Here is a 27,857-nt window from a genome sequence, read left to right as displayed (position 1 = left end):
TGGCAGGTGTTGCTTTTGTGCGGTGCATGTCTCCATGGAGCACAAATAAGGAAGGCAGCAGAAGTGGAGAGGACCAGATGCAGGGAAAGAAAAGTGAGTGACTTCGTAAGACAGCTCTCACATTTATTGTAAATATTTTGTTGTGCCGCAGGAGAGTAGTTATAATCGTTCATTTTGTTAGTCCCAGTCTTAATTGTGAGTCGAGCAAGGTTTTCCTAAATGCTGTAGGAAGCATGACCAATTGGCCTGAATTGCCAAATACAATCCTAACTGTAGGCGGGAACTGTTAATCACCCACATAATTTTAACAGTGTGACTGCTGCCAAACCCAATAATTCAATTACCTCAAAGCCCTAATTTGGGTTAGTATCTTATCGACCATCAGTATTGATAGAATCAATCAGATAATCACGAATCTTTCACTTTTAATTTGTGTTAGTCCTAGTTGAAACTTCTCATTCTGCTGGGAGTTAAGAAGTTAAGAAGAACTTGCCCTAAACCAGTAAACTATGAAAAAAGAAGATTGCCAAACATCATATGTGATTCCCTTTTTAAAATATAGGTATATATGGCAGTCGGATGAACAGACAGTAGCCACGCTTGTGGTGAACATAGCATAACTGTATAGACTTGTTGAATCACTATGTTGTACACCTGAAGCTAATGTAGCATTGTATGTCAGCTCTACTTTGATAAAAATAAAAACCAAAAACCTTCCTCAGGAGGAAAAAAAAGTATATCTTGAGTCAGAAAAAAAGAGAAATGATAAATACCAAATTCTACTAGCAATTCTTTCTGAATGATGGGCACAAGGGTCATTTTGAAAAAAAAAAAAAAGGAAAGAAAAGAAAAGGAAAAAAAAGTAAGTATTAAGAAATGAAAAGTAGCAGGAAAGTTTTGAGCAATTTGACAGCCAGACAACACAGTACATTCTGCCGCAGAGAAAATTAGCATAATCTATGTGGGTTTATGTGGGTATTCATGTTGTACATACACTATGGGAAAGTTGTATTTTAATCCTATGAAGCTCTTGAAGAACACCTTATCGGACCAACAGCTAATGCAACACATGATCCTCTGTAAGTGTAATACCAAGTGTTACCTTGGCCAAGTGTTGGCCTTAAAATAATCAAGAACACCAAATCTCCTTAATTTCCTCTATCGATCTTTTCATTAATTAATTTAAATTTCTAGTAAGAATTATCATCTAAAATTTCTTTATATATTTCTAATTATTTTTTTGAACTCACAAATTTTAAAACAAAATGTTTTGGATTTAGCAAAATTATAGATTTTTCCTTTTGTATAAGAGGGCTTTGTGGTTTTGTTGTACACGTAAGAGAGATTTATCAAAGAATTGCAGAGATCACAGAGTCAGAAAATTAACTGGAGGGTTCTAGAGGGACTTTGTATCAATCAATAATCTAATTTAAACTTGGATTCAATACTTTTATTTTTTCTCACATGAAAATATGAAATACTTAGATGATAATCTTATTATAAATAGGATTTGTCACTTTTAGCTATTGGATACACAACTTTTTAGGAAGAATGAGAACAATTTTAGGTTGCCATCACTGATTTCTCTTTGGTGATGTTGTTACACATTTCTTTATATATATATATATTGATTTTTTTTCACTGAAAGCTCATTGTGAATAATAATAGCCACTGTGAGAAATTATAATATAGTGTTCTGAGTAATAGAGGGTGAGTCTTATACCCAAAATCCTGGTTTCAGTCTGAATCTGATTTGTGCTTTTTGGAAAATACTCGTTTGTCTATGGCATACCTTTCTTATTATAAAATATAGGTATCCATTATTTCACTCTTTTAAAATGTTACCATAATTAAGTCAGAACATTTAAAAATACTCAGAATAACAGCCTAGGAAATATACCAATAAATATTATAGTCCATTATCCTAGAAAGAAAACATTGAAACAGTGAATATGGGACTGAAAAGTGGACAAATGTCTAGCATTTGTCGACTTGCTAGTGGCTTATGGTGAATGTCTCTTAGGCCTTGGATTTCTCCAATTGTGCTTGTTTTTAAGGATGTTCTGTGAACTGTTTTCTGTTATTTGCTGAGCATTGTTAAAAATCTTTAAAAATGTTTTTACTTGTTTTTGAGAAAGAGAGAGACAGAGTGTGAGCTGGGGAGGGGCAGAGAGAGGAGACACAGAATCTGGAGCAGTCCTAAGCATTTTTAATACAATATCATTGTCTTCATTTTTTTTTTTACCTCATTTTTGAGTGAGGAACAATTAATTAAAATACACAACAGATAGAATAATTGGATTCCCTTCACTTTCCACACAAAATTGGTTGATTGAACTTTTGCATTTCACTGGAACAATTAAATTGCCCACTAAGAATACATTTAGGTACAAATTTAACAGCTCACAAACTAATGAAAAAAATCAACAAATTACTGGGCCTAAGAATGGTTTAATCTATGTAACCATCTCAATTATTAACAAGATTTTATGAAGAAGTTTCTAAGAAGGAAGGAAGGCAGAAAGACAAAAGGAAAAAGGGAAGGTGGAAGAGTAGAAAGAAAGAAAGGACAGTGGGAGAGAGAAACTATTGACATTTCTTTGGAAGTAGAGTCAAACTTTCTATCTGGTGCACACTTGCTATCTGGGCATGGTAAATTACAACAGACACACATCACAGAAAGTTACGTGGTGATCTTGGTAGTGAGAAATTCATTCCGTGATCTCAGTTTCAGAGAATATAACTTCTCTCCTACTTCAACTAGGAATTGGACCATTGGAGCTCACCAATATAATTTATTATCTCATTCTGAGACTCCGATAAAAATCAGATGCTTAGAAGCTTGTGTTTGATGAGCTTGTTTGAACCCTGCAGCAACATTTGGGGGAGGGAGTCAGTGGTACCAGTTGTTAGCACCTCTTTTTACTCATGAAAAAATAAATGGTAAGAGAAATAAATGACTTGCTCAAGATGATACAGGTAGCATTTGGGCCTGAATCCTAAAAATGTCATGAGGGCCATAAAGGAATAAAGGCTGTTTAGTAAACTAGTGCGTACAGAGTGCCTGATACCTGGTTGTCATTTCGCAAATACTTGTTGAATGAACCAATGATGAAGAAATAAATTCTTCTGTATCTAATACCATATAGCCTTTCTGTTAATTATGCTTTCTCTTCATTGTGTTTGATCTGAGCAGGGTTTTCATATTCTAAGAAACCCTGGAAATTTATATTCTAGGAACCCCTGTCTTGCTCTTTCTTACTTGTGTTACATTGTTTCATAGTAGTTGTAGATCCAGTTCAAGGCTGAAGTGAAATGTGGAATTATTAGTGTACCTTTTCCCTCGTAGGAAATTGTTGTTTTCTCACTGATTTAGAATTATGTGCATGCTTTACTATTATATTTATATTATGTGTTATGTTTATTGTGAAAGTATCATGACAAGTATTTTTATTGAATGTGTGCATTTGGTGAGGGGAGGGTATGCTGAATTTCATAGGATTTTCATGTGAGGGTTCCCAGCTGTATTCATCAAAGGGGCCTAGGACCATCTGGATCAGAATCACCTAGGTGCTTTTTATTTTTATTATTATTTACTTATTTATATTTTTACCTAGGTGCTTTTTGAAATGTGGATTCTAGATTTTCAGGGCTCCATCCTAGATTTTAAAGTTTCAGAACCACTTATCCCCATCTGCCAAGATATGCAGATGACAGAATCATTTATTTTCATGTCAGTATAAATTCTCTTTGGAAAGAACTGAGTAGTTATGAGTTTTGTTGTTTTTTTTTTTTCAAAACTTTAGTTGCCATTAAAAAATTAGATTATAAGAAAGATACTAAGATATTGTTACTAGGTTAATAAATCATTTTGGATATTCTTGAAACAATAATCAGCATCAGTCGTAAAAATGGCGAGGAATGAAATTCTGATACATCCTACAGTGTGGATGAAGCTTGAACACATTATGCTCAGTAAATAAGCCTGGCACAAACTGACAGTTATTGTCTGATTCTACTTACACAAAGATACCTTTTGGCAATATTGTGGTGTACTTATTATGACCTAATCATTATCATCAAATACTTATTATTTGTTTTGTTTTCTTTTTTAAAGTTTATTTATTTTTTCCAAGAGAGAGAGCACGCATAGGGGAGGGGCAGAGAGAATAGGAGACAGAGAAACCCAAGCAGGCTCTGCACTGTCAGCCCAGAGCCCTACACGGGTCTCAAACCCATGAACCGTGAGATCATGACCTGAACCGAAACCGTGAGTCAGACGCTTAACTGACTGAGCCACCCAGGTGCCCCTGTTTTGTGATGCTTTTGAATGCTATTTACTGACTTGGGACTGGATACAATGAGAAGGTTAAGACACTCACTACTTTCACATCTTATGGTATATAGGTGAAGATAGGAATAATCTATAAATAAATATGTATCAAATGGGAACTTCTGAAATATTACGTGGTATAAGTATTAATGGAATTCATGAGAAGCAGGAAGATTCTTTAGTTTCTTTTGGCTTTGAGGCTAGTTTTTCACATATATACTTTCACGGGTATCAGTAAGACTTTACATATACACTGCAAAGGACATTTTCATATTTCCTTTGAAGCTGTTTTCTTGTTCTGGTTTGGTGTTTCAAGATTTCAGTATGAGATTATACTACTGAGTTTAATGTAACTAAAAGTTTATAGGAGAAGTTAAAAGTACATTGGAAAAAACAATTCACTATCAATTTACATACCTTCAGTTTATGGTGAAAGCATTCCATTTTTGTATGGTAACACTTGTAATGAAACCAGTGTTTCCCTGTTACTGTGACACTACAGTCCATTGCAGTGCTAGTGTGTGTCTTTACCTGTATCAAGGGAATAGTTTAGCACCAAAGCTTCCATTGAAAATGAAGAGGCTCTCTTGGAAGATGATGTGCCACCAGGTCAATACGTTGCTTTAGCTGACTCTAGCATAAGGCATGTAGGAGCTGTGGTCCTGAAAATTAGCTTTCTGGATCAAAATGGTTTATTAGTTGGCAGTTAAGAAATTCTGCGTGCATTCTCCAAAGCTAAGGTTAAGGTGATAAAGCAATTGAGCCTTTTAACACTTAAAGAAAGGTGGAGGTGAAATGAAATAGCCATCCAAAACAGCAAATAATTAATTGAGTCTCTTTGTTAACAGGCAGGAGGTCAAGTACACATAGCCACAGCAGTGATACAGTCTGCATTCTAAACAGCTGAGTCTTTGACTTGAAAGTGATTAGATTGGATTGTTGGGAACTAAATAAAATGAGATTTTAATTTAAAAGGGTAGTGATATAGTATGAAAGATACTACAAAAGAGATAAATATGGTCATTTACCTTATTGTTTTTCATTGGTTCCGTAGAGTTCCTACCTTTGAGTTCCATTTCCTTGCCTTTCATTTATTAAATCATGTTACATATTTTAAATCTGTAAGAATTCTGCTGTTGGATATTGATTGTGTGATTAGGTCAGTGTACCTAATCACACAAAGTAGACAGACGTTTATGTATTAAAAGTTAATGAAAAGGAAGCATGACTTTTCCAGAAGCATTTGTATTAGCTACTTCTTCACCACACAACTCCTCTGAACGTAGTGTTTAAGTCTTTAAAGCCTGGAATTATAAGGATTTTGTTGAATTGTAATTGTAAAAGATGAGATAGCCAGAAAGTTTTCCTCCTAGGTATAACACAAAGGAACATAACAGGAAATAATTGTGTTTAAAAGAGGGGACCCAAAGCAAACTTGCATATTATCTACTTGAAAAATGATATCTGAGGAGAAGTATCCAAAATATGCGGGGGGGGGGGGTGGTGTTAAGGAAAATCTTTGGGAAGAAGAATTGGAAAAGACCCGGGACATTTCTTGGACTGTGCTATAAAGAATTAGAGGGAGGCATCCAGGTGCCAGTGAACAGCCTGGAGGGATGGGCAACGTGCTGGAAAAAAGCAAAGCAAACAGATGGCAGTGGCAAGAAAGAACTGAGAAAAGGTGGGAGAGACAGGGTATATGCATGAGCAAGGCTTTGGGGCTGTACCTTTTTCAATGAAGCTGAGTCAGAAGATTTTTGAGGGAACTGGTTATATGATTTTGTTGTATCTTTTCAAGGAAGATGTTTTATTTTAGGGAGTAGGTTTACATTATTTAAAAGTCCAAAGTAGGCCTTAATAATGTTATATACATCAGAACATCTCTCCATGTGGTCAATCCGAAACATAATGCCATTGCCTATAAACCCATTCTAAAGTAGATTGGACCTCTGAAAACACATTTTATACTGGAGATCTTTCTTAATCACTGATGTTTGTGCTTCTGCCTCTTGGCAAAGCTCCAGTGCTACAGTGAAATGAAACTCCTTAGTTCCTACCATTCAGATGAAGAATGGTGGGTGGTGAGCATATGTTTCTGAGAATCTGCCTTATTTAAATCAAAGCCTCCTTCATACATTTAACCCACAGGCATGTAAGGCCAGTTGGAGATTATTTTCCTTAATTCTATTTGGACTTGTTTTACTCCATTGTAGAGGTATTTGAGGATTATGACGGTTGTACCTGTATCTGGAAGATAACTCATTAAGCTTCAGCTGTAGGAACCATATGGAAATCAGGCCCCCTATGAATTTCCTGCACACGTGAAGATGAGGGTTTGCTCCCGTTTTGATTTAATAGTCTCTCACTGTTGCTCTGGTTTGAGGAAAGCTGTTGATCATGTTTGAGCTGCAGAGTGATTTTAGAGCCTGTGAAATGTACAGCTCACGAAGAGCTTCAACATGACAGCTGTAGAGATTAGAGTCCATTTTGTGTGTGTACAGAATTAGGGGACCGATGCTCAGAAAGCAGGCAAGCCTTCTCACATTAATCACTGTCTTTCAACCGAGACTCAAAGTGACTTTCCGTAAGGAACAACACATGTGGGTAGACATCATATGTTCCATTTTAAGTGGGTACTGATTGTTCGAAATAAATTTCTATGGACTAGAAAAAGAAGTGATTACAGTATGTGTATACTAAAGAATGATAGGAAGGGGTAAATAATCTGGCAAACTGTAGCCTCAGCATAGCTCAGTTTTTATATATATATATACAAAGGCATACCTGAACACATTTGTTAGTTCTTACTCATTGTGTCCACCAAAACTAGCAGGACAAGCTTTAGCTTTAAGAAAGGATGCATCACAAGTTGGGATATGGTTGCGACTTTGGGAAAGGGATTCCTTTGATGTTCTATATCTAGGACACTGGGCACCAGGAATATTTTGGTCTCTGAATGTCCTTACAAAGAATAAAACCTTTCCAGGATAACCCAGCAACGGAAAGGACGATCATGGGAGTGTAATAACAATGTAACCAACTTTCTCTGATTCTGAGGCTCTGTTAAGTTACTAGAAAGCAAATTTAGCAACTTCAAGGGTCTTCCGTCTCCAAACTGAGATGTCAGTGCTTCTGTGCCCCTTTTGATGAATCTGTCGGCACATCCCTCTACTTCACCTGGCTGTGTACCTCTCTAGTGACTGCTCTGTACCTATGCGGTAGGTTTACCCTAATAAGGTAACTTCTGTTAGTTCTTGGTAATCTCCCCATTTTTCTTCCCTTGTCTCCAAAGTTGCCTTACAACCACTTGGAATTCTTTTTTTTTTTTCTGTTCAGAATTTTTAATTTTATTATTATTTTTTAAATTTACATCCAAATTAGTTAGCATATAGTGTAACAATGATTTCAGGAGTAGATTCCTTAATGCCCCTTACCCATTTAGCCCACCCCCCTCCCACATCCCCTGTAACCCTCTGTTTGTTCTCCATATTTTTGAGTCTCTTCTGTTTTGTCCCCCTCCCTGTTTTTATATTATTTTTGTTTCCCTTCCCTTATATTCATCTGTTTTGTCTCTTAAAGTCCTCATATGAGTGAAGTCATATGATATTTGTCTTTCGCTGACTAATTTCACTTAACATAATATCCTCCAGTTCCATCCATGTAGTTGCAAATGGCAAAATTTCATTCTTTTTGATTGCCAAGTAATACTCCAGTTCTTCTTTATCCATTCATCCACTGATGGACATTTGGGCTCTTTCCATACTTTGGCTATTGTTGATAGTGCTGCTATAAACATTGGGGTACATGTGTCCCTTCGAAACAGCATACCTGTATCCCTTGGATAAATACCTAGTAGCTCAGTTGCTGGGTCGTAGGGTAGTTCTATTTTTAATTTTTTGAGGAACCTCCATACTGTTTTCCAGTGTGGCTGCACCAGCTTGCATTCCCACCAACAATGCAAAAAAGATCCTCTTTCTCTGCATCCTCGCCAACATCTGTTGTTGCCTGAGTTGTTAATGTTAGACATTCTGACAGGTGTAAGGTGGTATCTCATTGTGGTTTTGATTTGTATTTTCCTGATGATGAGTGATGTTGAGCATTTTTTCATTTGTCGGTTGGCCATCTGGATGTCTTCTTTGGAGAAGTGTGTATTCATGTCTTTTCCCATTTTTTCACTGGATTATCTGTTTTTTGGGTGTTGAGTTCGATCAGTTCTTTATAGATTTTGGATACTAACCCTTTATCTGATATATTGTTGGCAAATATCTTCTCCCATTCTGTTGGCTGCCTTTTAGTTTTGCTGATTGTTTCCTTTGCTGTGCAGAAGCTTTTTATTTTGATGAGGTCCCAGTACATTTTTGTTTTTGTTTCCCTTGCCTCCAGAGATATGTTGAGTAAGAAGTTGCTGCGGCCAAGATCAAAGAGATTTTTGCTTGCTTTCTCCTCGAGGATTTTGATGGCTTCATGTCTTACATTGAGGTCTTTCATCCATTTTGAGTTTATTTTTGTGTATGGTGTAAGAAAGTGGTCCAGGTTCATTCTGCATGTTGCTGTCTAGTTTTCCCAGCACCACTTGCTGAAGAGACAGTCTTTATTCCATTGGATATTCTTTCCTGCTTTGTCAAAGATTAGTTGGCCATATGTTTGTGGGTCCATATCTGGGTTCTCTATTATGTTCCATTGATCTGAGTGTCTGTTCTTGTGCTGGTACCATACTGTCTTAATGATTACAGCTTTGTAGTATAGCTTGAAGTCTGGGATTGTGATGCCTCCTGCTTTGGTTTTCTTTTTCAAGATTGCTTTGGCTATTCGGGGTCTTTTCTGGTTCTATACAAATTTTAGGATTATTTGTTCTAGCTCTGTGAAGAATGCTGGTGTTGCTTTGATAGGGATTGCATTGAATATGTAGATTGCTTTGGGTAGTACCGACATTTTAACAATATTTCTTCTTCCTATCCAGGAGCATGGAATATTTTTTCCATTTTTTTGTGTCTTCTTCAATTTATTCCATAAGCTTTCTATAGTTTTCAGTGTATAGATTTTTCACCTCTTTGGTTAGATTTATCCCTAGGTATTTTATGGTTTGGGGTGCAATTGTAAATGGGTTGGATTCCTTGATTTCTCTTTCTGTTGCTTCATTGTTTGTGAATAGGAATGCAACCAATTTCTGTGCATCAATTTTGTATCCTGAAACTTTGCTGAATTCACGAATCAGTTCTAACAGTTTTTTGGTGGAATCTTTTGGGTTTTCTGCGAAGAGTTTGTGACCGCTAAACCAGCCCAGCAAAAAATTTTAAGGGGGACTCTTAAATACTCTTAAATAAATACCAAAAGCAACAAAGATTAGAAAGGACCAGAGAACACCACCAATGTTCAACTCCAACTCTATAAACAACATAATGGCAATAAATTCATATCTTTCAGTACTCACTCTAAACGTCAATGGACTCAATGCTCCAATCAAAAGGCATAGGGTAACAGAATAGATAAGAAAACAAGATCCATCTATATGCTGTTTACAAGAGACCCACTTTAGACCTAAAGACACCTTCAGATTGAAAGTAAGGGGATGGAGAACCATCTATCATGCCACTGGTCAACAAAAGAAAGCCAGAGTAGCCATACTTATATCAGACAATCTAGACTTTAAAAATAAAGACCATATCAAGAGATGAAGAAGGGCATTATATCATAATTAAGGGGTCTATCCACCAAGAAGATCTAATAACTGGAATTCTTTTAACTCCTCATCAAATCCTTTGTCATGCTCAACTTTCCTCTTCTCACTAACAGACATTTATTCTCAGCCACTAAAAACTCTTTCTAAATTGAAACCCTTCTAGCTTCTCAGACATTATATTTTTCCCCTCTCCTCTAGCTCCATATACTTCATCCAGCAGAAAGGAATAAGGTCATACATGCTAGGAGACCTAGAACTAAATGCATACCATTTAGAATAAGAGACATTTAACTTAAAATTAGTATTTTTTTTAGTTTAAAGCATTGATAAACTGTCATAGTTACAAGTTATTGCAGTATAAATAGTAGAAAAAATATATATGCAGAAAAAGTTTCTGATAGCTTAGAAACTGGAGCAGTGTAAGTGGCTGTCCAGATGAGCAAGTAAATGATATTGCTGTTTGCAGAGATGACCAGTTGCAGTGGATTCTATAAAGTCCCAAAATATCATGGCCTTTTTTTTCCCCCTGAAGACAATTTACTAATGGTATTCAGTTTGTTATTAGGGGCATAAAGTTGACATTTTCAAGGGAGCAAATTATGTATGGTTATTGGAGCCTAACTTAAAATTCTTCCATAGAGCAATAGTACTTTTTAAAATTATATAGTATATATAGTATTTTTAAAATTAATAATTTCAGCAGGGTTAGAACAGAAGCAAGCCAGGATGCTTCATATTCTACTTATATTTTGACCTCTATACTATCAACATTCTCTAGGAGATTGAGCATTTTAGAGAAATTACGATACTCTCAGTGATTATGTGGAATTTCACTTCTCCTGACACATATACCTAACTCAATTTTACTGGAAATTTTGAATCCAGCAGCATACTTGCAACATTAATAGTGCATGTCACTACAGTCACTAGAGAGCATATTAGTCTACTGATACATGTGATGGAATAAAGAAAATAGAATGGGTGCACGTTCTCATGTCATAACAATAATGTATGCCAAAATATATAACTTTATTTTGCCATTACTGGAATTTAGGTTTCTTATTGAAAACAAAACCTTATTCTTTTCAAATTAGGGTAAACTCAAGAATGTTCAAAGGTAATTCAAGTCAAATGAAGTCTGGCTTTTGTTCTTCATCTTGTCAGAGTAGCATTAGGCTCTGGGGAGTTTAGAGTGTGACAGCAGCAGGGGAAGGACACCTGAACCTCAGTTGACAGCTGTCCATGCTCTTGTCCATTGAACGGTGTATTGGCCTGTCTGGTTGTAAAAATCCAACCCCTCACCCCCATGTTGGCAGCTACTGAAATGCCCCCATTCCCGTCTAACTCCTTATTTTCTATTGCCTGACTTTGCAAAATGTCATATGGTGACTATCATCATAAGCCAGAAAGGCAGCAGGTTGGCACATCAGTGTATACCTCACAATTTTATTTGACCACAAAAGGTCACACTGAAGAACTTCTATCCGTGTTGTTTGGTGTACGCACCTCTAATGGATGCATATGGAATTTAACAGCTTCTGTTCATCACAAACACCTGTGGAACACAATTAGGCTGATTTCAGAAACTTAATTCACCATAGATAAGACATTCATTTCATGTTTATAAGGAAAATAATTTTGTTTCTTTTTTTTTTCGCTTTGGATATTTGTCCAACAAGAAATTAATTATGGGTGGGGCTTAAGTGCTGGCTCCAGGTTAAATGATCAAGACTGCCTTTGTTCTCCCTCTCTTCGCTTTTACCAAGATCCCTCATGCCCTAAGCTTGTTATCTCACACCCCATAATATGACAACATTGAGGCAAACTGCAAGTGAGATGTTAGAGACAGACTGGCCCCTGGGCGATCCTTCCAATAGCATTCTCTAGGTGAGTGCACCTATTGCAAATATCTTGCCTGGACATCGGTATAAGTGTTTTGTCTTCAGCTTTTGGGTACTAGTGTGTGTTTTGCATCTCAGTTGGTCTGCCTTTTCCATGATGTGTTGATGGATACAGATATGGCTTGATATAGAAAATGTCAGTACCTTGTACTTTCAGGCTGTTTCACGGTTTGTATGTTCTTCAAGTCTACTAAAAGAATGTGGCACTATTTGGTAACCTGGTTGAAGCTAAAAATATAAAGCCAATTAGCTTAATTGCAATATTAGGATTATAAAGTTAGTTTGAAGGTTTGAGTCCTTTGAAGACTGGTTGATTTTTCTTCCATGGCCTTAACTGGTACCCTATTACAAAGACATACTCACTGAATGTGGGTAGAGGGGCAAAATCTAATTGACCACAGGAGAAACAGCTCAGGTACTCCTGAGTGCATGTTGTACTTTGGGCACAGAGTGGTAATACTTTTATATGAAGGTTTGTACTTTGGTAGTCTAATTAAAAGTATAGTCAGTATACATATTTATGTTAAGTATTCATCTCCTCCAGTTCCACAGATATGCCAACTTTAAGCATATTCAATGTGTGAAAACCCAGATTTACAAAATAAAATCAGTGAATGTATTTTTCAGTCCAGGAGTTTCTTTACAGATCAGAGGAATTTCTTTAAATAGCAAGATGCCATATTGCATGATAGAATACACATACATACACATACATATATATGTTTTACATATATGCCATGTATTTTATATATGTGCTATATAAATATATTCATTTGCATACAACCTGTTCTAGACTGTGAGGTATAACTAATTATGTTCAATACCTGAAGATTGCAAAGTTCTGTGTTTTGACATGCTTGGATTTAATAAACTGATGGAAATGAACTCATTGTTATGATTATACTGAATGCCTTAAGTTTTTCATAGTTAAGAACATTTATTTCAGAATCAAATACATGATTACAAACTATTACTACTCTTTTATTTTTATTTGTTAGTTGTTTATTTATCAAGGGAAACTATTTCATAACCCAATATTCATGTTTCATAGTTTAAGAACACGAGTCAGTGACAAACTTCCATGGAACTCAACCCAAAGAAATTCCTTACGCTCCAAAATCACTTTGCACTCTAAACGATACCAGCCTTCTTCAGCTCCTCAAGATCTTTCATGGAATCATAGTTTCTGTAGAAATCCGCATATGCCTTTTTTCTTTGGCCACAGCAGACTTACAGAGGGCCGCAACCCCCAGGGATACAGTGACTGCTCCAACACTATGAAATCACAGAGACTTGGCCAGGAGGCCAAGCATCTAAGGTTTTTTCAAAGCACTGGAAGTCATGGTAGTTATTCTCCTCAACACCAACTGCAAACCCAACGTCCTTCCTAGGTGACATAGAAATGGACCTCATCTCTTTTCAAGTAGAGAAGTTGAAGTCACAATACACACTTAATTGATTTTACATAATCAAGGCTGATTTACTGAGAAGGCCAGTTGTCACTATTTGCTTATTAAATATCTTACAATCCTAATTAGTGACAGTGAAACAAGTCTTTGACTTAACCAAGAAAAATTTTTATCAGTAAACAACAGCTTAATTCTTTAAAGCCCATGCTTTTGTTATTTCATCAGTGCTATAAAAATACATTTGTGTAAAGAATTGTAGAAGATAAATCTGAAACACAAGCTTGTCGCTCCTGCTGCCACATTCTTTGATTGCTTAGAAACTCTGACTCAAGTCTCTCAGGTTCTCTGAAAAACTCTCTTGCTGCTGCTCAGTAGCCTGATTCAGGTAGGCTATGCTGTGAGAAGATAGCCAAAGTGGATAAATCATCCCTTCTCTGTTCTGGACCTATCCTACATATGAACATGCTAAAGAAAATTGGCCCCAGTGCTCTAAAACTCCTTTTATCTCAAGATTTTCTATGCACCTAACTCTCTCTGCCCCTGCCTGATGGTACCTTTCCCACCATCTCTCCACAAGATCTGGTCCCCATAAAAATTCAGTTATTATTGAAAGCTCATTTGAAACATTAACCTGGCTTTGGCCACCTCATCTGTCAATCCCCTTAATAATAAGGAGCCTGTTGGGTTGGAGCACTTTCTGAGAAATCAGGGCAAATGTGATTGTTTGGGATTGAAATACAAAATAATAAATACAAATATTGGCCATTATATTAATATTATATTGAATATATAACTATTATATTGAAATATAGAATATTCAAATTCCAAAAGTATATCTGAAGTTACAAGCTCCGCATTTGTGAGTTTATTTCAAGAATGGACCCAAAGGGCAACGAAAGTCCAGATAGTGTGTTTTCTTTAAATTTAAAAGATTCACGTGATACAAAGCAAAGTCTGCAAGGGCAACAATGTAGCTGAAATGATGACCAAAGTAAAATGTTTTGAGAGTACTAATTAATACAACTGAACTGAATTAAAAAAAATCATTAAGAGTGCAGTTATGTGTGAAAGTTCGTATTACTGAGAGTGAAGAAAATCTACAGAATTCAACATTGAAAATTGATCATTTTTATCTTGATTTTATAGATAATACCCATTTAAGTTAAGACTAATCTGTGCTTTTCACTGTGAATAGTATTATATTTAGTTTTAATGTTTCTTTAGTTAATTGTATAATAAAGTTTGGCCAAACCGTTAAGATGCCTTTCTTGCCTTCTAATTCAACAGTCTGTGAAAATCCCTTCATTATAAGAGGGGTTTTGAAATAAATATTCTGTGAATCTAAAAGAAGGATTGTAACAGTTTGCTTGAGCCCAGCTAATTGATCTCCTTTATGAATTTACTTTAAGACGAGATAGATAGCTCTAAAATTTACCTACTTACGAGGTACTAGGCCTGCCTGCCAGAGATTTTATACATGTTGTCTCAGTAGTTATGTGATGACAGAAGTGAAGGAAATCGCCAAGATTTCTAGAGATTCCTAACCTCACATGCCCTCAACCACTAGAGATTTGTTCAACAAGCCCTTGGAACTCTGGCGCTCCCGTAGTCTCTGCTTCTCAGCTCCTACAGACATTTTTTCTTGCAAGAATGTGGGCCTAGGACTGCCAGATCTTCCTATTTTTTCAAGAGGAATGAGAAATTAGAATTTTTGTGTGAAGTCTCCTGTTTTATTGGCTAGTTCAAGACTGAAACAAAATTATGCACGAACCAAACAAAACCTTTCCACAGGCTAAATTTGATTGACTTCTTGTGCAGGACCTCTGACCTGGCCTTATGTCCCTGAAAATGAGACCCATATTGGTTCTGTAGGATGATTGCAGTCAGTGGCTCACTTATAGCAAGAGAGTGACAGCCATCTCCATTGTAACAGGGTTGTACCCCATGGAAATTGTACCCCAGTTCATACATTTGCAAGGCACAAGGCGACCCAGTAGTGACACTTAGGCCATGGGTGAGATCACAAGTAACAGGGAAAAGGCTAGATACACTCATAGGCCTTTCTAGCTCTAACCTTCTATGAAAACCATGTCAGACCCAGGCAACATTTTCCAAAATTAAAAAAAAAAAAGTGTGTGGTGATGGATATTAACTAGACTTATTGTGGTGAGCATTTTGCATTATATGCAAATATCAAATCATTATATTGTACACCTGAGACTAATAAAATGTTATATGTTAATTATATCTCAAAACAAAAGGAAGAGGGAAGTTATCACTTGATATGACTTTCTTTTTATATGACTTTTTATAACTGTGTTGAGTGGACTTTTTATTTTACATCTTATTTTGATGATTGAAACAGCAATGTTCCCATTTTTTTTTATTGTGATGGTGTAGTTATGTGTTTTAATGCATGACCATTCTTTAGGACAGTAAAAAACACCCTGTCTAATATAAGGCATGCCTAGAATATTAGTTCTTCTACCTTATGAAGGAAGAGTTAAAATTTAGACTGCACTGTATATATGTAATTAGTGTGGTATTTTTGCGGTATCAATGCTTACATTAGACTGTCGTTAAAATGACTTCTGATAATGAAATTAATTCTGTGATAATCTGGGCCAATCCTGAGTCACGTAAACATAAAAATATTTACAATCTGGAGGGAGGTTTTAGGATTTCACTATAAATGGGAGAAGAGTGAGAGCCTAGACACAGGATTAAGGTATGTGTGTGATGGAAGCAGGAACAGAGAGCATGGCACACTTGCTAATCTTTCCATCCCCACAAAACTCAAGAGGGCATCTCCTGAGTATTCCAAAGTACCTTCCTAGTGCTCCAGACAGGATCAAAATTACAGTGTACAGAAAGAACATACAAGAGCATGAAATTGTTTCCAGAGATTATGAAACCTAAGACATGCCTCTGTCCATCCTGTAACAGGGTGAAAACAGCATTTTTATCAAGATGGGAAGTGAAATTCAAGAACATTAAGTGTCATAGAAATGCACTGACCGTGCTGCATCCTGTTCTCCTCCCGACAGCCTTTGCATTTAGACACCCACCCATTCTGCCACACCAAACTCATGTGCGGAGCCCTGTGTGGATAATTCTAGGCATCCTGTCCAAGCCTCTGGAGGAAACGTGCCTAATTAAATCATCAGCATATGACAGAATGCTTAAAAGTCAGGATCCAGAGATAAATATTGTAAAACAATGCTTATTATGAAAACACTGAAATTACAAATTTAAATGCAAATTTTAGTATTTGTTGGACACCATACATCGTATCCCTAAAGGAGGGCATATAATCCTTCGCTTGTTATTCTTCACACTTCCCAGGAGATGGGCAAATGGCCAAGGAAATTTAGACAAAGGGAAGTTCAATGACTTTCACAATGTAAATCTATAATAACTCTCATACCACTTCTACTTACATGAAAGTAGTATATTCAACAGCATAATGATTAAAATATAGATATAGATTTTGAACAGTAATGGGATTAATGTTAGTAATAGCTTTTTTTCATTTTGAATCTTTTGATTAGATTCATGAGTTTAATATTACATTAAAATTTATAGATATATTTGAAATAGTAATTCATAGGACTTTAATTATATAGATAGCTCACTTTGCATATTCTATTTTGCCTCATGATCTTAAAATATAGATTATTTTAAAACATAAAATTCTTTTCAAGCACCTCAAGAGCTTAAAAGTTGTTGGCATAAAATATTGTTTTACAGTGATAAGGATTGCTTTTCATATTATTTCATTGGCATTAATACCGCATCAGTGTGAGGTGGGGGAACTTGGCGATTAGTTCAGGTCTCACGCCTTTCTTGGGGCATTTCTTCCTAGGTAATGTCATATGATACCAACACTTGTCATCTGCTAATAGACTTCCCACAAATCTGAACCAAAAACTCTAGGCACGCTTTTTTTTTTATCAGCTACAGAACTCCCTACACCCCAACTTTGGTTTTATGTCCTTCCTGATTTTTCCCTGTACAATTGCATGTACATTTTCTCTCTCTAATTACAGATGTGAGGTCACAGTATGCATACTATTTTCTAGCTTCCATTTCAATCTATGCATTATGTTGATATTTTCACATCATTAAAAATTCTTTTATAATATTTTAATGACTGGTAAATATTTTATTATGTGGATGGACTATTTACTTAATCTACTCTTAACAGAATTTTTTTCTCTTTTTAAAAATAGATAACATCCATACTGCTAAAATTTTGCATATATTCATAATTGTTTCATTAGGATTAATTCCTAAAACTTCAATTGTCATGTTAAAAAGAATATAAAATCTTGTCACTGTTTTATGGAAATGCATGATTACATTACCGTATGCTTTATACATAGAGTACCCATGTCCCTAGACCCTCAACAACAAACTGTGTTACTAGCATTACAATTGTTGTTGTTGTTATCATTATTATTTGTTTGTCAGTGTAATAGGAAAATGGCATTCCATTGTTCTAATATGCAATTCTTTGGTGATCACAGAGGCTGAGTATCATTTTATACATTTCTGGTTATCTAAAACAAAGAGACAAAGGAGGGGAATTTCCTAAATGTCTGTAAGTGGTCCTGCACAATTTATTCAGTTTCACTGTTCCAAGAACCCTCACTCTAGCTGCACACAGATGACAGTAAAATTATAGAGATGTAACAGTTAGTCAGTTCAGTGAAAGGGACAGTTCAGTCAAAAACTCTGACCAAATTTCCCTTTAAAATAAAGAATACTTATAATTTAGTGAAAAACGTGAGACTAATTTTCACAAGCAGATGCAAATGATTTAGATGATTTCATTTTCTCGGCAACATATAATGTGAAATATAAATCTTATTGAAACTGCATATTTACTTTGATGAAGTGTTACATTTTGAATATATTTAATCTTTTCAGTTTTGTGCATTTACCTTCCTTTTTCAAAAGCAACTCAATTCAAAATGTGACTTGAATTGAAAATATTTTTATCTTTGATTTCCAAAATCATATTAAATGATCATTTATGTGATATATGAGATGTTCCTTGAAATGTGTCTGTTAAAAGACTTAAAACATTATTGGCAGGAAATTGGCCTTAGTAAGACTGAGTTAGCCCTTGCTGTGTAACAAATTTCCCCAACATCTAGAATCTTAAAAGAACAAATGTTTATTATCTCACACATTTTCTGAGTATCACGAAGGCAAAGGCAGCTTAGGTGGGTGGTCTGGCTCGTGGTCTCTCAGGAGATGGTAGTGACACTGTTGGCCAGAGCTGTAGTCTCTGAGCACTTGACTAGGCTTGAAGGTTCTACTGCTACGCTCACTCACATGGTCGGCAGACATTTCCTGAACACATGAGTCTCTCCATAGGGCTACTCAGGGCAGACATGGCTTTCTGCAGAATGAGATTCTAGGGATAGAGTGGGATGTCAATACCCTTGTTTTAGCTCTCCGAATTACAGAGTTTTCAAATGGCTAAACCCGAATGCAGTTTAAAAGACTCTTCCGATCTTTTTAAGCACCTCTCATCTTCTTGGTTTTCTTGTGGATTTAACTAAAATTCCATTGTTTATTTTAAATGAAATAAAGAAACTTTAAGTATGTGATTTTAAAGAAACATCTAATTTTCTTTATATATGAATCCTCTCTCTTGCAAGTACCTAGCTTTAATACTAAAATTCTTATCCTTCTCTACTTTTAATTTTAATAAACTATCATCATGGCTTCTCCTCCAAAGGTTTAAAATGAGAATTACATCAATAGTAGCTTTATATCACTTTGGGGACCTAAGTAGGACTGAGGCCACGTCATAGGTGCAAAGGATTCTGTAATGATTTTAATATAGCTTATTTTGTTGCAGAATTTCTTTTCATTTCCTTAAAACAATAGAGACATAACTGATTGTATAATCTTATTTTATTCTAGGTCCCCTAAAAACCCAGAACAGAAGATCATTAAAAGAGTGATTGCTCTTGAAGGAGATATTGTCAAGTAAGTACTTACGCTGAGTTCAAGTTATAAATTCTGGAATTTTGTCAAATTTTAAATCATGTTCCTTGGGAATACAACTCAGTTCAAAGAGGACCAGAGCTTTGGAGACATCCCAAATGAACTGGTACATCTTTAGCGAGCATCTCCAACTATTTCAGGATAGAAGGCACACGGAAAGTTTTGATTACATTATCATCCTTTTTTTTTTTTTTTGTTAATGTTTGTTTGTTTGTTTGTTTGTTTCTGAGAGAGAGAAAGAAAGGAGGGGGCAGAAAGAGAGAGAGAGAAAGAGAGAGAGAGAGAGAGAAAGAGAGAATGCCAAGCAGGCTCCGCTCTATCACTGCAGAGCCTAATGAAGGACTGGAACCCATGAACTGTGAGATCATGACCTAAGCCTAAACCAAGAGTCAGAAGCTTAACTAACTGAGCCACCCAAGTGCCCCAATTATATTATTCTTTAAATGTGAGGCACAGAAGAAATAAATACTAATTCAATTTAATTTAGTCATGTTTTCTAAAATGACAACTAAATAATTATTTTTCAAATATTAAAATTAGCATGATTATTTTAGATTATGGTATCGAGGTTTATTTTAGAAAAATTCAAAAATGTTTTATTATTTTACAAGCATATACAGAAACTAGGTCAGAGCTTTTGCACTCATAGCAATGGTGGAAAATGAGAAAGGATATAAAACAAAAGCTTCTGAATCCATGACTAAAATAGTAGCTTTAGGAAATAACAATGTAGGGGCAACTTATCTTCATAGCTTAGTTGGTTGAGAGTCCAACTCTTGATTTCTGCTCACATCAAGATCTCGCAGTTGGTGGGATTGAGCCCCAAGTCTGACTCTGTATTGATGGCATAGACCCTACTTGGGTTTCTCTTTCTCCCTCTCTTTCTCTGCCCCTCCCTTTCTCTCTCTCATAAAATGAATAAATAATCTTAAAAAAAAAAAAGAAAATAACAATCTAACAATCAGGTATTTTAACAATCTGTAGTATTGTCTTATTTATTTTACTTGCTGATGAATCTAGAACAGCATTTGAGATTCAACAAGTAAGTGTTGATGTGGCATGATGTGTCTCATTTTGATTGCTTAATTTTAAGTAAGTTGTAGTCAGGTCTATACAATGTAGGGGTCAAAATGCTCTGAAAATTATTTTCAGAAAGTTTCCTGATCCTGTTTTCCAATAATCTTAATCCTAAAGTAACTGTATTAAGCATTCCCCAGACCCTTTGTGGGGGTCAGTGAGATCAGAACTACTTTCCTAATAATACTAAGATGCTGTTTGCCTTTTTCATTCTTATTCTCTCTTGAGTATACAGTGGGGTTTTCCAGAGGCTGTGTGATGTGAGATATTGCTTCAGATTGCATGCAAGAGCAGATACGGGAATATGGTTGTCTTCTATTAAGCCAAACACAAAACAGATTGGCAAAAACATAAAAAATGCCACTGATTTCAACTCTGTTTATTTTGTTTTGGAAAATAATTATACTTTTCATTGAATGTATTTGTTTTTATGTGTTAACATATAGGTTTGTTATTATTTTAGATTGAATCTATAACATTGTTTTTATTTATTTTTAATTTTTTTAATGTTTATTTAGTTTATCTTTTTTTTTAATATGAAATTTATAATCAAATTGGTTTCCTTACAATACCCAGTGCTCATCCCAACAGGTGCCTTCCTCAATGCCCATCACCCACTTTCCCCTCCCTCCCACCCCCCATCAACCCTCAGTTTATTCTCAATTTTTAAGAGTCTCTTATGGTTTGCCTCCCTCCCTCTGTAACTTTTTTTTTTCCTTCCCTTCCCCCATGGTCTTCTGTTAAGTTTTTCAGGATCCACATAAGAGTGGAAACATATGGTATCTGTCTTTCTCTGTATGACTTATTTCACTTAGCGTAACATTCTCCAGTTCCATCCACGTTGCTACAAATGGCCATATTTCATTCTTTCTCATTGCCAAGTAGTATTCCATTGTGTATATAAACCACAATTTCTTTGTCCATTCATCAGTTGATGGACATTTAGGCTCTTTCCATAATTTGGCTATTGTTGGAAGTGATGCTATAACATTGTTTTTAATTTGCCATTTTAATTCCCCATATAGTAAATATTGACAGAGTATATTTGCTAATATGGTAAATATTGACAAATGGTATCCACATAAACAACAGTTCTTTGAGATCCTCAATTATTTTTAAGAGTACAAATTATTTTTAGAGTATAAAGGACCAAACAATTTGAGAACTTGTTGATGTAGGAATGAATGGGCAAAACTTTCATGTCATGAATTCCTGTTCATTGGTAGTCTGCACGGTATTAATGGAGATATTGAGGTATTGTTTGAATGCTTTACATTTATGAATATTTGTGTTTTTTTCAAAATCTTTATTGATGTGTAATTTATATACTGTATAAATCACCCATTTTAAATATAGTTTAATGTTTTATTATAAACATTATTGTATATAATATATATATGTTATTATATATATATTATTATATATAAATATAGTGCAACCCTCACCACATCTAGTTTTTGAGAGCTTCCATTACCTTCAAAAGTTCCCTCCTCCCATTTGCACTTTACTGAAGCTACTCCAGTGCCAGTGGCCAATCCCAAACAACCATGGATCTGCTTGATGTCTCCATAGTTTGGCCTTTTCTAGAAATTTTATTTAGACAGTATTATACAATATGTAGTCTTTTATATCTGTGTTTTTTCCACCACATATCAGAATGGTTTTTTTTCTGTCTCCTCCAATGTGTGAATATCTGTAGTTTGTGCTTTTTTATTATTAAGTATATTCTATGTATGGACATCCCACATTTTGTTTGTGTACTTACAAGTTAATGAAGATTAGGATTTTTCCAGTTTGGGGATATTATGAATAAAGATATGGACATTTGTGTCACTGCTATGGACATTAGTGTCTTTGGGTAGAAATATGTTTTTATTTCTACCGAGAAGTATTCACATATATCATTGTTAAAACACCTATATACCTAGGGATACTGGCTATTTTGGTGAAATATATGTTTAACTTTGGTAGCTACCAAACTGTTTTTGAAAGTGGCTATTGTATTTTATGTTCTACAGTCAGTGTAAAAGGGGTTGAGGTTCTTTGTACTCTTGTTAACACTTGGTACTATGAATATTTTTTTATTATAACCATCCTCGTGGATATAAAATAGAATCTTGTTGTGGTTTTGATTTGCATTTCCCTGAAGGTTACTGATGTTGAGCATGTTTCCATGTGCTTATGTGCCATTTATATATCTTCTTGAGTGAAGCATCTGTTCGACGCATTTGCTTGTTTTGTACTGGTTATTTAATATTTTGAATTATAAGAAGTCCTTTGATTTTGAGATCTTAAATAGATTAGTCATTTTGGGGGGAGGATGAATGTGCATGTATAATAATGTGATTTTAGTTAGGTGTAAGTGTGTTAATATCAAAGAGTTTAGTTTTTGTTACCTGGAGGATTTGCATTTTCAATTTGCAGAATCTGAGGACTGTGTTTTTTTTATTTTGAAGAGGCTATCTAGCCTTCTGATTTCTGGGAACTGGGAAGGGCAATAATTTGGAAAACCATTTGACATACATGCATAAATATACAAAATATTCTTTTAATATTTGGAAAACAGTGTGGATATGATGCAAATCCCACTTAAAGAATGAGTTAGCAAAGCTTGAAAACATTATGTTAAATGAAAGAAGCTGATCACAAGAGACCATATACAATTTAATTCTATTTATGGTGTTAAAATGTCCAGAATAGGCAAATTTATAGAGACAGAAAATAGAAGCATAAAGAAGGAGAATGAAAGATATGGGTATAGTAGGTTTTTGTGTTTTGTGTTTTGTTTTTGTTTGTTGGTTGGTTGGTTAGTTGGTAGGGGACATGAAAACATTCCAAGATAAATTGTGATAGTCTCACAGCTCTGTGAATATATTAAAAACAGTGAATGTACATTTTAAATGAGTAAATTATGTGTTATATGAACTACATCTCAGTGAAGTTATTTAAATAAAAGAATTGGTCGACACAGGAAGCAAAAATTTTATCTATGTCAAATAATCTAACAAGATTAGGAATGCCAAGGGATTCATTTTATAGTATAATACAAAGAGAAGACAGTTTTAATTCAGATGTATCAATATTGATTAGAGCTGAAGAGTCAACGCAAGATTATAAAACTTGGTCAGACATAAAAATCTCTGTACAATTAGAAATCCTACAACAGACCTCCCTGAGAAAAAAACCTGGCTTGTTCTTTCCTCAGTAAATGTAAATACTGTATTAGGTTCACAGAGGAGAGGCAGAGCTGGAGGGAGGATTATCGGCACAGGGTTGGGAGATGAAGAAAAGGGAGGTGGGGATGTAAGAGATTTATACGTTTTCCCCCCACTGATGCAACCCATGTGCAAAGTCTGGCTTCTTTGTTCTAATCCTGAAAATTAACTGTTTGGACATATGTCCCTTTCTGTCCCCCTTCACTACACTCTACCATGAACCCATGAATGGCATACAGAATGGAAGTGTCAAGGCTCAAGACTTTCCTAGTATGTAGCCTCTAAAAACTATTTGATAATTTTTTAGAGAAAATAATTTTTGTATTTGGTGTTTTAAAAGAAAATTTAAAATTTTATTCCTCTGAAATATTGGTATGTAAGAATTATAGTCTTCCTGGGTTTTAAATTAATAGTTGAAAATATTCCTGGGGCGCCAGGGTGACTTAGTCGATTGAGCGTCTGACTTCAGCTCAGGTCATGGTCTCACCGTTGGTGAGTTCGAGCCCCACATCAGGCTCTGCGCAGACAGTGCAGAGCCTGCTTGGGGTTCTGTGTCTCCTTCTGTCTCTCCACCCCTCCCCTGTACTCTCTCTCTCTCTGAAAATAAATAAATAAACTTAAAAATTATTAAAAAATAATGGAATAATTCCTATAATATATTTCTAACAGCATTTATAAATATTAACAGGTATTTAAGTATAATAAAGTATTATTTACTATTAGGCTTACCTTTTTTTCTCTAGGACACATTTTTTCAATGCCAAAACATATACAAAAATTTTTTTTAAATTTGCTTTCTGTCTACCACTAGAAATCATTTGTCTATTGGTGTCCTAACATGTAGAAGACAGGGTGCTTTGATCTGTAATGTGGACTTTCCATTCCCACTTTTAACTTGGATAATGCTTGATTTCTTAGTAGGCAAGCTAAACATAAATGCACATCACCAAATTCTTTCTATTTTTTTTTTTTTGGAAAAAACTTGATATATTATAAAATGATCAAAGAAAAAAGTTTTGACTGATTACAACTCAAGTTACCCTTATTGTGGGTTTTGTAGTATTTTTATTGTGAATTACACGTAATTAGAGGGTGGAGAGGAAACGATTATCTTTTCAGAGCTAAGCACTTCAAAGTCTTAATTTAATCCTCAATTTAATGTTCCGTTAGTTTTAAAAAAACAGATATGTAGTAAAGTATAGTTTAAAGAGCACTTTTTTTTTAAGGTAATTCAGCAGATGATTGAATTATGTTCTGTTTCTACCTGGGGAAGGAAGGGTGTTAGAAGCCAGGGATCAGCCTAGCCTCACTGAAGAATCGGAACGGGAGTGCAGCAAGACTACTGGTTTCTGTTCATTTGTACCCTCTGTCTGCTGGTGTGTTGCTTTTGCCCATCTTGTTTGGGTTCCAGTTGGCTTCTGCCCCATTGCTAACTGCTGACTTCCTGGGGTTTGCCTCTTGTTTAAACTACCTGAGAGAATATGAGTGTGTCCCTTTGAGGTGTAGATCTAGGATATGCCCACCTGACAGGCCACTGGTCGGCCAATAAACCAGCTGCCTTTGGTGTAGGCACACTTCCTTGGTCTGGCCAGTGTGGCTGTGTTGGCCAGTTGCCTAGTACAGACCCTGTGGCTATAAGGGGCCTCTTGAAAGGGGCTCGCAGGTATGGCAGATAGTGTGAGGCCTCCCAAATTGGAGCACTGTGATTAGCATTCACTTTGCTCAAAATTACCCTTTGAAACCTCATGTTCAAGAAAACTATAATCTCTTCTCCTTGGTAGTTGTTTTGACATTACTCTCTGGGGAAGATTTACCTACTCACTTATTTACTTACTTATTTAAATTACAGAAATAACACAAATTTGAAAAATTCAAAATGCTATAATGAACATCCTTGCACACATACTTTTTTGGACATGTGTGTGTTTATTGTTGTAGAACAGAGAGCTAGAAGTAGAAATACTGGGTCAACATCTGTTGCTGTTGTTGTCGTTATTTTTAGTTCTAATATACAGCTAAATTTCCCTCCTAAGAGTTTTACACTCTTACCAATATGTTTATACTCTTACTAACAATACATGAAATACGATTTTCAGAAAAAATTGATTTAAAGATCATATGCAATGGGGAAATTGTGGATTTCAGATTCAGAAGTCAAAACATTTCCACACAAATTGTGAAATTAGTTTAGATGATTGGGTTACATTTGTTTTAATCAGTTCCCTGACCTATAGACCTTAGAAACATTCATTTAATGAGCACTGGTCTAGCCACTAGAGAGACACAATTGAATAGAAGAGACAAAGTCCCTGCCCTCATGGAGGTTACATTCTAGTGGTTAGAAGCAGATAATCATCAAATACATAACACATAATGCAATGCCATGAGCTCAAAGTACTAAAGAAAAATAAAGTAGGAAAAAAGTATAGAGCAGGGGTCTGGAACTGCTACTTTAGGTAGGATGTTCATAGTCAACCTCTCTAATGAGAAGATATTTGAGCAGACTTCTAAATTAAGGGAAAAAGGAAGAGAGCCATGTTAGTATCTAGGACAAAGGAAGTTCAGGCCAAAGAAATAACAAATGTAATCCTGAAATGTATATGCATAAAGTGAGTTTAAGGAATTGCAAGAAGTCAGCATATCAACCTTACTGAATGAGGTAAACTGAGGTAGGAGACTAGGAATAAGAGGTTTGCAGAACTTTGTGGCTCATAGGAAGGATGTTGGATTTTATTGTAGTAAGATGGCAGGCCTGTGGAATGTTATGAACCATGACTGATAGGATATGATTGGCATTTTTAAAGGATCATTTTGTCTGCTGTATGGAGGAAAGACTAAAGGGAGGCAGTCTGACCCAAGTAACGGGTCCAAGTATTTCTCTCTTGAGGAAATAATATGTAGCTTCCTCTAAAAGTAGTTAAGTATCCTTGTTTATGACATGAATGGCGACTACTTTGATATTTTCAGAGTGACTCATTTAAGTAGTCACATTATTTGTGATCACAGTCATTATGATTATATTGACAAGACAAAAGTACAGTTGAAGTATTTGTTCAGCGAATTCAGCCAAATACTTCTAAGACCATAAAAGAGGTGACTTGGCAAGTCTGAACTTTCTGTCAGGGTGTCCACATTAATTAACATCACAAAGCAGTTTCTTGATTGTGTGAATAACTTAGCTAGGAATGTAGTCATTTTCATGTTAACCCAAATGCGCCTACTTATCTATAACACAAACAGTAAGAAGCTGATGAAAGTAATATTTAGACAAGGCCATTAGTTCCACCAAAATATTTTTCATAGTTATTTGCTTTTTCTTATTAATTTGTTATGACTCACATAGAAGGACTGTTTTAGAAAAAGATAAAATGAATAGAAAGCACCAAACTGCAGGAAGTCAATGTGAATCAACCACAATTGAAATTTGTAAGGCATCAACATTTTTTGTTGGGCACTTGTATTTCTGTTTCACAGATTTTCTCAGCCCTGTCAGAAACGAAGTCTATTATCATTTCTCTTCTTACCTACTGAAATACACTTCACGACACTTGGAATCTGGGATTCTGTGTAGTTAGCAACCTCAGTGAAGTGAGTCACCAGTGAAGAGGGTAACTGTATAATTTATCACCTAAAGAAGGACACATTTGGGAGTAAAAGGGGATGGTTACTGTGTTGGATCAATCAGCATAATGTGGTGGCCAAGACTGACTGGAACAAATGGTCACCCTGCCAATGAAATAGAAGCTACTTTATCATTCATTCACTTTACATAATTTGATTTCCTTTAGTCTGTGGCTCTCCTTGTTCAGGAGGAGTCCAAGAAGTGTTCATAGAAAACAGAGTCACTTCACTTCCTGTCCAGGGAGGCCTTAGGTCAGGCAGGATCAATGGTGTTGTGGAAAAGCGCATCCTCCTCACAACACAGGCATTTCCACGCTAGAAAGTACAGTGCAAGACTTTCTGTAACAATTATTGATATTGCAAAATATTCTGAGGTAGAGAGGCATGAGACTTCTCTCACTGCAAAATATTAAGTGATAATTCCTCTTCAAGTCTAGAGACTCTATTGTAAAGTGTCAAAACACCCTAATTTATTAAAAATAACTTTCTGGTATTAGGAAAAAAATTCAATTGAATCACTAGAAATTAAACATTTTAAAGCTTGTTGATTTTAAATGTGCTGTTGAAGATACGGAAATCAATACTAGCCTATCACAG

At 35.5% G+C, this 27,857-nt stretch overlaps 1 protein-coding gene across 7 annotated transcripts in view; it reads left to right on the top strand.

Moving 5' to 3' along the window:
* IMMP2L (inner mitochondrial membrane peptidase subunit 2) overlaps positions 1 to 27,857 on the top strand; it is an 886,543-nt gene that overhangs the window by 585,803 nt on the left and 272,883 nt on the right. For all 7 annotated transcript variants that reach the window (XM_045495343.1, XM_045495340.1, XM_045495347.1 and 4 more), the window contains one exon: positions 19,264 to 19,329. In XM_045495343.1, coding sequence (XP_045351299.1) covers positions 19,264 to 19,329 — 66 coding nt within the window. The remainder of the gene's footprint in view (positions 1 to 19,263; positions 19,330 to 27,857) is intronic.

This window comes from Leopardus geoffroyi, chromosome A2 (genome assembly GCF_018350155.1).
Source record: "Leopardus geoffroyi isolate Oge1 chromosome A2, O.geoffroyi_Oge1_pat1.0, whole genome shotgun sequence".
NCBI classification, from domain to species: Eukaryota; Metazoa; Chordata; class Mammalia; order Carnivora; family Felidae; genus Leopardus; species Leopardus geoffroyi.
This window is presented reverse-complemented; position numbering and strand designations above follow the sequence as displayed.